Here is a 13403-nt window from a genome sequence, read left to right as displayed (position 1 = left end):
AGTTCATATACGTCTGAACTAGAAGTTTTCCAGTAAAACGCAAGTGAAGCAGTTTGATTTCTGCTGTTTAACTGTTACATGAACAGTCTCTGTAACTAAGATAACCAGTGCATCCATTTACCTCCCAATATACCTCCCACTCCAGTCGTTTACCTTGGAGATATTTTTTCCTTCAAACTATTCACTCTTGAGAGCTCAGCCTCAACTGGCAACTTCAAATTATAAAGAACCTGAAATTAAGAAGTACAGTCTTAGTTTCTATTATATAAAAAGCAGATTATACAGGCATCTATTATTTACAACATGACAAAGCCAGTGCATGACATCTTTAATGATGAAGAAAGAAAAAAGCCCAAGAGTTTACTCATTAACAGCCAATAGCCAATTCTCAATTATGCCTTCTTACACTGCTAAGACCTGATGGCTGGGGACTTTGTAAATGGTAGCATGCACACAGAAGCAGGAGCTAGATTTTCCCTTTGTACGAACAGCTCCTGCGAAGGGGACTTCTAAGAAGGTAGGCCTGTGGGAGGACAGTGGTGGGTGTCAGCACCCAAAGGTCACACTGGGCAAGATGGAGGCAAATGCCAGAAAAAAAAAGGAGTGATCGGACTTCTCTCACGGGTCAGATGAGAAAGGCTAAGTTTCTTTGCATGGAGAGTGACAACTGGATGCAAGGAACATGACAGTCTAAAAATCACACCACTTCGAACAATGACAAAACCAGATTTTCATTATTTTTCTCAATACATGGACTACAAAGTCTCCAAATAAAGTAACTTGGTAGTAGATTTAGAAAGAACAGAGCTATTTTATATAGACCTCATTTTAAATACTGAAACATGGAACTCACTGGCACTGCATATGAATACATACATATAATGTACATATGTACACACACACGCACACACTGCCACAAGCATTATGAAGACATGCAAGGAACTGTTACACAAGCTTATGACACAATGAGATAATCTTCACTTTGTGATGCATCCTACTGATTAAAAATCCTTAACCTTCAACTTCCTATGCTCACTAAATGCCCAGGTTCTCAGATTCTTCCTCCAAGCATATTTTCCTCTCTGTTGTCAGAGACAGCAGACTTCACAAGATGCATCTTTGGTCTGATACAGCACAGCAGCTAGCGTATGTTTCTACAAACTGCAGATATGATGGGGAGGAAGAATGGAAGTAAAGGTCTGTGACCAAAAGGATCAGGGGAGCATGGCTATTAATTCTGGAGTAGGTCAGTGAGAAGGCTGGAGAGCTTTGGTATGGGAAACGCTTTAGACACTGCCCTTTCACCGTTCAGTCCCGTGTCAGTTTTCCTGTCCCCACCGCCTCCATTTTGCTGTTTCAGATAGCACGCTCTTCGAGGCAAGGATCAACTTTTTTGCTTCACATCAGTCACCAGACCATAATTTGTGACCAAGACCAAACATAAACTCTGTGTGCACGTGTAGAAGTGGGGCAAGAATACACTACTGCAAAAATCTCAGTACTGAAGTTGGTAAATTGGAGAACAGATCAGAGAAATTTTCTATCAAAATTTGAATGTATTTGTTAAATAAATTATTTCACAGTGCAAGAATATAGCTACCTGCTCAAGATCACAATAGGCTCTTACAGAAGGTGTCATTTTTAATTCCTTTGTAATCCTAATGGCACCAATCAAACACTCTTCTTTCTCCTCAACGACTTGTTTAGCTTTTGCAACACCAGCATTGTAGTTGTTGATGTTCTTCACTAATTCTGCACACAAATTCCTTTTCCTGTGTTAAAAACATTACTTTTCAGAATTTAATAAGCATCTCAGATGTACAGATTCAAACTTCTACTATAACATACAACTGCCAGTTATACCACAATACCAAGTGGATACGCCTCACACAGAAATATCATTTTCCTCAAACAGTGGGAAGTAGAAAGCATGGAAAACACATTCAATAATAGGAGGAACCACAAGAGTTCACACTGAAAAGCCACTTCATTCACAGAAGTATTTTTTTATTAAATGTTTAAAGCACTCTTCCATTCAAGCCTCCTGATATTTCCATGCACATGCAACCAAAAACTCAACAGTTAGATTTTACAATTCAGCCTACTGAGATATCAGATTCCCCCCTCAGAGGTTCTTCTGGACTCCTAAGCTTTGACACACCCTCCTCCCTCCTAAATCTGAAGATACAAGTATTTTCGAACATGAAGAAATAAAGCACCCTTGGGCTTCTATCAGCTTGAAAATTCACAGAAAGTCACAGAATCACAGAATCACAGAATCACAGAATAGTAGGGGTTGGAAGGGACCTCTGTGGGTCATCTAGTCCAACCCCCCCGCCGAAGCAGGGTCACCTACAGCAGGCTGCACAGGACCTTGTCCAGGCGGGTCTTGAATATCTCCAGAGAAGGAGACTCCACAACCTCCCTGGGCAGCCTGTTCCAGTGCTCCGTCACCCTCAGAGAGAAGAAGTTCTTCCTCATGTTCAGACGGAACTTCCTGTGCCTCAGTTTGTGCCCATTACCCCTTGTCCTGTCACTGGGCACCACTGAAAAGAGCTTGGCCCCATCCTCCTGACACCCACCCTTCAGATATTTGTAGGCATTTATAAGGTCCCCTCGCAGCCTTCTCTTCTTCAGGCTGAACAAGCCCAGTTCCCTCAACCTCTCCTCGTAGTGGAGATGCTCCAGTCCCCTCACCATCCTTGTAGCCCTCCGCTGGACTCTCTCCAGTAGCTCTTCATCCTTCTTGAACTGGGGAGCCCAGAACTGGACACAGTACTCCAGATGAGTACAATTAAAAAGTCAATTTTTAAAAAAGTTATTCTTGCTGTTAAATTGATCATTCACTAATATCAATATCAAAAAAACCTCATAAATGAGCTATTTCAAAAAACTAATGTCATTAAAACTATCCCAAGCTTTTTCTTTTTTTTTTAAAGAGCAGAGGCTGTATACACCAGTGTTTTCCAACCATGCAAAACAGCTCCAAGATGCCAACATGAAAGGGCAAAAACAGTGCACAAAAATTAAAGACAGGTATTATGAAATAGCGTTATGAGGAAGACTGAAATTTTATTTAGAGGGTTTTTTTATCTGAACTAGAAACAACTTGATAAAAAACTCAGCCCCCACCATCCAACAAATCAATTACTACCTTGAGAGGAGAGAAGTAATAAGTTCATCAAATGCTCTATCTGCAGTTTCTGCAACTTTGTCTCCTTCCTGCTTCACTTTCAATTCCAAGTATTTCAGCATCTATTTTGTTCAGTATTGAACAAACATGCAGTTATTTCATTATTTATTATTATTTCATTAGTCTTTTTTTTAAATTCAGAAGCAATGAATACTAAGACAGCAATCAATACTCCAGTAGAAAGTGACACTAAACCACTTAAGAATGACACTTAAACCAATTATAGCTCATTAATCCCTTTGTTTTCTCTAACATCTAGTCAGCTCACACTGTCTGGATCTTCCCGTCAGCTAAGTCTTTACGTCTATGAAGCAAGAAACACATAGATCTTGGACCCACTGCCCCACTTTCCTTACTTGACATTTTAATGTAGTACCACACACAGATTTCCACCATTTTTTTAAATGCATTGTGAGCAGAAAGGAGAAAAATATTCCTTGTCTGGGTAAGCATCAGTTTTGTCATTATAGTTACATTTAACAACGAGACTATGGAAAAACACCTCAGTAATGCAACACTGCTTTGACAATTCTCAGTCTTTGTTGAATAGCTGTTGGAAGACCACAGTCATATGCATGTTACTATATCAGAGCGGCTGAAAGGGCAGGTTTTTACAAGATGCTATCAGTATACGAATTAAGTATTTAACATAACACTGCTTAACTGACAGATCAGCCACTGCAACAAACAAGTTAGAATAGGAATGGAAAACAGGTTGTAAGAAACCTTCTTGCCACACTTACTAGAATGAATTTCCTTAAGCTTTTAGAACATTAAACACTTATATGCCCAGGTATCTTAGAATACATGTAAAATATAAATAAACGGCAAAGACAACTGCAAGCTTTTCCACAGCACAATTAGTAAGCGTCAAAGCTTAAATAAAATAATTGCCATTGATTGTTCAGTAAAACTTGTTAACAGCATTATCCAGTATTTTCAGTCTTCCTGTATTTCATATTGTCCATATCAAATTGCATTACTTGACTTACATATTTTGCATGCTTTGTCTGTTAATATTGTTACTTCTGTTGCCCAGATAATTTCTTTTTCACCTTTAAATCCAGAAAGAGGCACATGAAAACTAGAGAGTTAGCATAGTTGCTAGAGCAAAAACAAATGCTGAATTTTACCCTGATCCACTGAAACACAAGCTTAGTACTTAAAAATTGGCTTATATATTGTTCTGCTAAACATATGGATTGACCTAGTAACTTTTAAGTTACGCATAGGCTCATGTGCTCCTTTACACACTATAGTCTGGAGTTTAAAGCTCTATATTCACAGAAAGAGAACAAATATTTGAAGGACAGACAAGATGCCAAAAAAGAGGCAGTAAAAGCATGTTTAAATAGCATGATAATGTGTGACTGCTCGTAACAAAAAGCTTCAAGCAAGAACAGGATTTAATATTTCATGATTTATTTAACTTATTTTCACCCACCTCGTCTGCATCATGTAAGTGGCTGAGATTGCAAATAGCTATGCACAAAGCTTCATCAATATCTTCCATAGTTTTGCTGTCCTGAGGAAACATTTGCCAATGAACAAAGTTGCTTGTATGACTAGAAGACAAGATGGGCTATACTTCTTTGCCATTTTGACAGAGGCACTTCATGTGACTGACTGATGATCAGTAAGGCTCGGAGCAGCTCTATAGCTGCAAACAGGCCCAAAATACTTAGCTCACCTGAATTTCACTAAGAACATTAACATTGTAGTAGTTCAGAAACATGGATTCTGAATTCTTTTGTTAAACACATGCAATTTATTTGCACACATGCACAAAAACCAAGTGAAAAAATAGTACATGAAAGAAAAGCAAAATAAAGTTACTAATACAGAGGAAAGAAAGCATGCAAGATTGAAGAATGGGAGTACTGCAGCCTAGAAAAAAGTAAAATATTTAGGAATATCATCTGGGGCAACAAAACTTGTTTATAAAAAAGTAATAAGCTCCCAGTATTATTCTGATACAAGAAAAGAGAATAAAATACTTGCGTGTGAATTGGCACAGAAGCAAGTGTACATACAGAAATGTCTTATTTTGTCACTGGCACTACTGAAGCTAGCGTTAGGAGTACTGGTATCTTGCTAAAAGCAAAATGAGAACATCATGAACTGGGGATGCCCCAAGAAGTCAGGGATGGTGCTGTGGAATTATGTCACTATTAGGCAACCAGTTCACCTCGCCAAAAGGCAACTTTACTAACACGCAAACATCTCCAGTTTCTAAAGGGTTCCTCACTAGTGTTAAGGAGAACACAAACAAGAGAAAAATGAAAGCTTAGAGTTCAAAACCCTGAAACAGTTCTGCCTCTGACCAGACACTGATGTAAGTGAAAGGCAGTCCTACCCACCATCTGGGAGAAACCTGTGACACGAATCATTACAGAGTTTATTCAATATATTTGTTGTCACTTTCATCTCTAGAACAACCTTCTAATTAATGTATCTGAACATCTCAGACCCATTCTGCCTCCTTCCCATGAGCAGAAAAAGGGAAGAAAACCTTCCCCCTATTATGACTCAGATGTTAACTGTGTTAGCAACACTTCCCTACGGCAACTATTCCCACTGTATTTTGAGCAGATGCAAAGAGATGCAAGAGGTGAAGATGTCATGGAATCACATTGCTCCCTCTCTACTTCATAGTTCTTGTTATGATCAATGATGCAGTAATAAAAATCCTTCCAAAACTCAAAAGACATGGATACACTCAGTAATGTAAGAAATGACACTGACAAAGATCTAGTAATCACTAACCACAAAATAAAGGAGTCTGAAAAAAACATAAGAAACAAAAGTAAGTAGCAGTTAGACTAGGATCTCAATAAATGTGACTTTTCACATGAGCTCACTCTCAACAACTTTCCCCAAAAAAAGGAAATATTTTGTCAACAGAAGAGGTGACTACCACCAAAATATTACTTATGACCTCAAACTCCAGATACTTCAAAGATAACCTCAGGCTATTTCCTTTAATATTTTGTCAACAGTAATATAATGAAGTTAAAGATAACATGATATGGCTTTATTTCAAATAGACTTTTCAAAAAAGTGATCAGAGAAGAAAACAATTTTTAAACTTCAATGGGCACTGTAACAAAACTGGCCAAGAAGCCAAGACAGGAATTTACAAGTTATGAATCCTTTAAAGTAACTGTAGAGGACAATCTCCATAGAAGAAAACAAGACTGGGACAGGATGTATCATCCATTTCCATTTTATCCTGTCATCTTAAAGTATCCACAACATTAGTTCACCTGGCCTAAAACTGCACAAAAGACCTCGTTAGAAAACTTAACCTTTCAAGAAAGATCCATTTTTCCAACTATCTTGTTGCCCTGAATGACTACTTTAAGGCTGTATTGCATGAGCCTTGCAGCTGTCTTGAATTTAAAAAGAAATTAAAAAAAGCCCCACACCCAAATATTGTGAAGCCTCAAATGTTTTTTAAGAAAGGCTAAATTCAAAATGCAGTTTCACAGCCAGCTGAATACACTAGCCCTCCTCAGCTATGATCCGGTTGGGTTTCAGAAGCACTCATTTTGTCAAGTTATTTTATTAACACTGCAGCTGCACATCAATTCCATGGTAAGATGGAACAATAGCATGTAACTATTAAGGCTGCAAGTTTTTTCTGATTTAAGAAGTGCAGTATTAACTATGCATATACAAAAATAACAAGTGAGAAGATAAGGAAAATGCACATTAACACACCATGTCTCCTGATGCAGCTAGAGCCGGTTTGACTTTCAGCCCACCACTTGACGGAACTGGGTGCTGAACATTTTTCTCTTCAGTATTGCAACTGAAGGGCCTGCAAATCAAAACTTTAAGGAAAAAAACCTACATATTTGAAATAAAATATCAAACCTCCCACAAATACTTTAGACACAATCTGACAGCTTCAAAAAGTGTTATTAAATACATACACACATATATTTTTAACACAGTAGAATTCACACTGTGATATACTACAGATACCTCATTTCTCAAAAACTTTCCTTTCTACTAGCATAATCATAAAATTCCTCTTTAGCAACTGATTTTCATCTGATAATTTTGGCAAGGCTCAACAAAACCTTAGTAGGTGGTAGTGATTTTTATCCTCAGAGTAAAATGTATGACTATTAACATTCCAGAATTCATTTTTCATTTGTTGCCCAAGTATTTTCTTCCAGATACCCCATCACATACTGATCAGGCTGTTCAAATCTTTAGAACACATGACGGATTATACAAAAACCATCGACTGACTACCTGTTAGGAAGGCTCTGAAGTTCTGTTGTATAGTCACCCATCCCTGCTCTTCTGCCACATAAGCATGGATCTCAACAGATGTCAAGACTCTCACAAAACTAGTCTGCATAAGCCAGCCTAATTACAGTAAGGAAGCACTATGGTGTTCTTCCTGTGCTCAGTTTGCTGCTTCCCATGGATTGTGGGGAATAATAGATCTGTTAGAATTATTTGGACCTATTCTTGTTTGTATCAACATGAATGTGCACAGCAATGGCAGTGGGGGGAAAGACACCCACTTTAAGACTTCTTTCCAGTTCACGCAGGCTAGGCATATAAGCAAGTTAATGTAATTTAGATACGACACTACCATGGAACGTTGCTGGCATCTAATCTTTATAGCTGTGACTGGTTATCTAAGCAGAAGGTACAATGGGAGCAGCAGGGAGAGGGGGGAAGGAGGTGCTTCAATGAGACACTCCTTCCTATCACAGCCTGGCATTTCAGCAGTTTTCTACTCTCCCTCCAAACCCTTACCAGGGAGTTACCACAGTGTTTAAAACTTCCAGTTCCAAACATTTTCAAGCCAAACCAATCTTTTTCTTGTTGCCTTTCAGTGAAATGTTATTTGTACTCCAGTGTCAAGCAAGCTGTGTTCCCACAGTACTAGACACCCATACTGAGAACAGATCAGTAAAGTTAAAATAACACATTAAAAAACAAAAAACATTAAAAACGGCTGGAAATGCTTGCTCATTCAAATCCTCCCCCAGTCTGGCATCTAGACACAAAAACCAGTTAAGTTAATAAAGGTTTACCTTGCTAGCCTTTGTGAGTTGCCACAGCACAGCCCGAGTTTAAAATCAGTTTTGGTCTAAATTCAGATGGAAAAAGTAAAGCAAGTTAATACAGGGAGAAATCCAAGCCCTAGCAAAAAATGTTCTAGAAGCCTGTTCTCACCTTCAGTAGCCCCTCCACCCCCATTTCAATGACACCAAGCTTCAAAGCAAGTGCTGTTGAATTGAGCAACCAGAGATCTAAGAAAACAGCTTCTTACTTTATATTTGTGGTAAATGGAAAGCATTCCTAGTAAAATGAATGTTGATTTCCTATTTGCTTTTAGTATTTTTCCCGCTATTATGCAAACCTACTAACATACTGTGTTAGTGAACCTGATTACAACTTACTTTTTCAATAAAGTTCAATGACAGGGCTTAATTCCAAAGATTTGATTTACTTGCATTTTGCAATAAAGGCTAAATCTGAATTTCATAACAGAAAAAACAGAATGGCCATACCCCATCTGTTGCATATTTATTATTTAAAACTAATAAAAGCACTTAATGTTTGTCCAAAACATAGATTTCTGTGAAACAAATGGCATTTGCATGTCGTAACACAGAAAAAACTCACAAGCAGAGCATTTTTTTTATATGCAGAGATATATTCATAACTTGTGCACTACTGTGCAAAGTGAAGTAGATTTTTTTAAAAAAAAAAGTCTTTTAAGTCCTTCTATTTGGGAGCTAAAGAGATTTAAAAAAAAAAAAAAAAAAAACACAAAAACACCCCCAAAAAACACCACACACATGCACCAGTTGCCTTCTTGCACATTAGGTGCAGATGAGAGCGTGGAATGGAGTTGACAGCACTGGGCACTAACGAGAACTATAAAAATAAACCTTCCTAAAACCAGACTTTGGAGATCAGATGCACACTACATAGCCACACTGCATAACAAGAAATGCTAGCAAAGACTTCCTGGAGAGCAGGTGGTTATAAAATGCAGGCCCTTACCTCAGAGGGAACCTGAGCTTGCTTTAATCACTTTCGATGAAAACGCAAAAGATCCTGTCATATCACTATTTCAGACCACCACAGGGACTAGTGAACAGAAAGCTTTAGATCAACTTACTTCTGTAGAAGAGGAACCAAAAAAATCAGTGTCTTCATCCTTCACATCACTGTACAATGCTGTAAAATCAAGCATAGGAAACACTTGAATGTCAATGTTGTTAACTGTAGGGCATCTTAATCAATGAGACAAACAGGAGGATGTGATCACCGGAGTAGTCTTCTAGGTAGCATTCATGAAGTCAACAGGAATTTGGACATTGACTTTTGTAATGACAGAATTTGAAAGCTAGGAATGGAAGTCCAGATAAATAGATATGGAAGTTATCCAGGAATTACAAAAAACTTACTTGCATTTAATTATTAGAGTATTATCTGCATGATTAGCTGTATTATGTTGCTGCTACATTCAGGACAATATAAACACATGAAATAGAAGGCAAAGAGGTAAAAGAAAACACACATTCAAAATGCATACCTACCGTATAAGAAAAAAAGTTATTTCGCAAAGCATCCATAAATACTAGACACTCCATATAATTTCACAACCCTTGGAAAAAGGACACTCAAGCAGAAAAAAACAGAAAAAAAATGAGGTTTCTTGTAAAACAAACTTTACAGCAGCTTCGGCAAGAAAAACAGCAGGGGGGGAAGTAAAAGGAATTGGTTGTTCTTGCTACGTAATGGAAATATAGTAAATAAACAATGCGTTAATCAAACCTGGCAGCCCATCTATCATCTTTAACAGACCGTATTTAAAAAAAAATAAAAATTAACAGCCAGTACCGCACACCACAAAATTGCTGGAAATAAAAGTCAAAATCCAAAAGCTTTACCTTTCACACTCTTACCTTTTGACATCTGGCACAAATCACTGTTTCTCTGAGTTGGTTCTGTAAAACACTCTTCCAGTATCTTAAGACACTGCCTTCAGAAGTAAAAGTAAAGGTTTAAGATTATTAGGGATATCAACTAAGTATGAATTCTGACTTCCAGCTCTCTTAGAAGAAAGCTTGCCCACTTTTTACAAAAAGACATTATGTAGAAGGTGCAGTTAATTAAACACACAGCACCCACACAAAAATTGTTATCCTCTTTAGCTCGAGGAGACGCAATTTACCTCTATGATACTGAATTGATCATCCCTGAAGGTAGTACTACAGCTTTTAAGTATGCAGAACCAGCATTTAAGGTAACTAGAACCAGCACTAATACATCGTTACATAATCAATTTTCATCACATCCATTCTACAGTTATTTAACTAAACATACACTGAATAGATCAACAGTGATTTATCCACTTGTAAAATATACATACAGATCAATACAAGATATTGGTAGCCTAGCAATTCAGTATTTGACAACATCCAAACATGCATTTAAAATGTCTTTCTCCCTGTACTCCAAATGCTAAAACTTCCCACAAACTGTGTATTTTACACACATAACACATAAAAATGGACTCACTTGTAACACTACAGAATACAAACATTATTTTCTACATTTCCTCAATGCTATTTCCTGGTAATTACACTGTCAGAACATAAAAATAATAAAACCACTAGAGTAATCTCAAAATACACATACCTTATAGCTTTTTTCTTTCTTCTATAAAGCTCTTCATTACTGTCATCCACCAAGGAGCACTCTTGCTTTCTACTCATGATGGTACTTCACATCAAAAATAAAAGACAAGTTCTCTACAACGTACACATTTCATCACTCAAGCAAACACTACAGCTTACATCACTCGGTGAAGGGTAAAATGAAGAAGACAAAATTCGTAGAAAACATACACCTATTTTTATTCCTTCAAAAGCAGATCTTTCAAATGCCACAAAATGCTGGCCTGTTTTGCACTATCCAGCTGCTCCACCAGATCCCACTACTCCGCCCCTCACCTGACCACTACCAGACAACGCAGGAGACACCATTATTGGTCTTCCAACATCCTTCCTCATCTTACATTCTCAATATGATTATTTCTTTTCTGCAGTATCTCAATACCGTAGGCCCACACCCTGTTCGTGATCCACCACGTATACTGACCCCGATTCCTTTCCTTACGGCCTCCTAGCTAGCCTTTCTTTGTTTATTCCCCCCCTCCTGCTCGACGGGAGAGGTGCTCTCTCCTCCGAGCCAGTGCCCACAGCACCAGGGGCCGCTGCAGGTGCCACAAAGCTGCCGGCGAAGAGGCTGAAGCAGGGACCAGCCGAGACCGCCGGGGACGGGACGGGAAGACACAACAGCCCCCACAGCACACAGTAGGACCCACCACGCGCCAGGCCAGCTACCCCAGCCACCAATCACCGAGCGCATCGTCACTCCTTTTCCCATCGCAGCCAATCGCGGCGAGGCGGGAGGGGGAGGGTGAGGGTGGTGGTTGCTGCGGCCCGCGCGGGCAGGTTCTGCCGCCATGTTGGCGCTCTCAGGCGCGGCGGGGCTGGCGGTAGCGGTGAGGCGCTGCCTGGCCTCGTCCCGCCCCGCGTTTGCCGCGAGAGCCCCGGTCCGTTTTTTGAAGGTAGGGTGTTTGCTGCGCTAGAAGCTGTTAAGTCCATGCTTTGGGATTACCTTATTCTACATGCATTCTCGTTGTTTGCAGGACAAGTAAGAGATGTTTTTGCAGTGTTACCACTCCTGTTTTGGCTGTCATATTTAGCATGATGTTCTCCAGACTTGTGTTTAAATCACCTCTAGTAAAATACAGTTACATTTTAAAATTAAAAATATACTGCTTTTGCCCTAAAACTTGAACTAGGCCAGCTTTCCAAGAGACAAGCTTCCTAACAAAACCTAGGTTATTGGTATTTTTGCACTATTCATACAATAAAACAGTTGTAGCCCAAAGCTTTCATTTTAAATGTACCAAGTGTTTGTTAGGCTGGTGTTTTGACTCTGTAACAGGGCAGAGTTTGAAAGCTCACACAAACTCTAGGGTTTCTTAACGCTAGGGAGTACTTGAGTGGTGTGGCCAAGGCAAACGGTAACTGTTGAGAGAAGAGCCACAGGAGAACACTGCAGTCCTGCCTGCTGGAAGGACAAAAGAAGAATTGCAGGAGTAATGGGGAAGAAAACATGGAGAAAGGAGCAGTAGAGTTCAAAAATTAGCCAGTTCTATGGAGCTAAGTCCTCGCCTACTTTTTGGTAAAACACCCAAATCAGGCAAGCTTGCATTGGTTTCGTTTATCTGCACTTGAATGTGCATGATTTGTTTGTGAGGGGCAGATCTTTCCAGAAGTTACCCTCATTGTTAACCAGGACCTGATTAGACCTGGCTTTGTATATAATCCTGGTGGAGATCTGTTGTCAAATCTTACAGCTGTGCTTTGTGCCCAGTCTAGTTCTGTTTGGTGTGGTTCGGCCTACAGAAATTTTCTAGGAAAGCCTGTTAGTGAGGATAAAAATCTGTATGTACCAGGCTGAACTTGCACATGCAATATAACTTCCAGTTACCAGTAATATGTTTTTGAGAAAAAAAACTCCAAAGAAGCCCTACAAAATCAAAAAAGGCAGTTTCCAGTCTCCTGTCAAAAGACATGGCTGGAAACTGAAATTCTGATTTCTCCTTGGCATTAAAACTTACAGACTCAAGTTTGACACTGGTTCTATGACACCTTATCGTTGTCCCGTCTTCAGCTAGCCCATGCTCCACAGGCAACACATTAAACGTCTCTCTTGCTGTCCCATAAGAGCTAAACTCCCTTCTCCTGCTCTGTAAATACCAGTGGTCTTTTCTTGCAGATTATCCAGCCAGTTTTTGCAATGAAGTTAAAATCTCACAAGTTTTCTCAACTTGTATTTCACCTTGGAAATCTATTTCAAAGGTGAGGAAAGGCTTGTGCACCCAAAATTTTGTCCTTATCTTTCATATTCTATGTTAATTTCCACTTAAAAATGAACTCTTCTAAACATTACTTAAGAACATAGTAAATAAAGGCTGAAGGTTAAAGTGTAGGGTGGATGATGGCAGACCTGCTGTGGATGTAGCAGAGAAAGGGAAATGATTGGAGGGTCTGCATTGGTTAAGGGTTTGAGTGCAATTTTAAACCAGGAGTGTATGAGATTGTCTAAAAAGTAGCCTAACTAGCTCTTTCATGAGAAGACTAATTAG

General features: G+C 39.0%; 1 protein-coding gene across 1 annotated transcript in view; it reads right to left on the bottom strand.

The window, feature by feature from the left end:
* RNF17 (ring finger protein 17) overlaps window positions 1–10956 on the bottom strand; it is a 68766-nt gene extending 57810 nt beyond the window's left edge. Inside the window, 9 exon segments of the mRNA XM_075418579.1 lie at window positions 154–230; window positions 1601–1772; window positions 3155–3255; window positions 4638–4718; window positions 6917–7016; window positions 8257–8312; window positions 9354–9412; window positions 10144–10220; window positions 10880–10956. Of these exon segments, the coding sequence (XP_075274694.1) occupies window positions 154–230; window positions 1601–1772; window positions 3155–3255; window positions 4638–4718; window positions 6917–7016; window positions 8257–8312; window positions 9354–9412; window positions 10144–10220; window positions 10880–10956 (800 nt within the window).
* Window positions 10957–13403: the final 2447 nt, after the last annotated feature.

The sequence above is a fragment of the Opisthocomus hoazin genome, chromosome 1 (genome assembly GCF_030867145.1).
Source record: "Opisthocomus hoazin isolate bOpiHoa1 chromosome 1, bOpiHoa1.hap1, whole genome shotgun sequence".
Lineage (NCBI taxonomy): Eukaryota > Metazoa > Chordata > Aves > Opisthocomiformes > Opisthocomidae > Opisthocomus > Opisthocomus hoazin.
The sequence above is the reverse complement of the archived record's forward strand: the minus strand, read 5'-3'. Positions and strand labels throughout refer to the sequence as shown.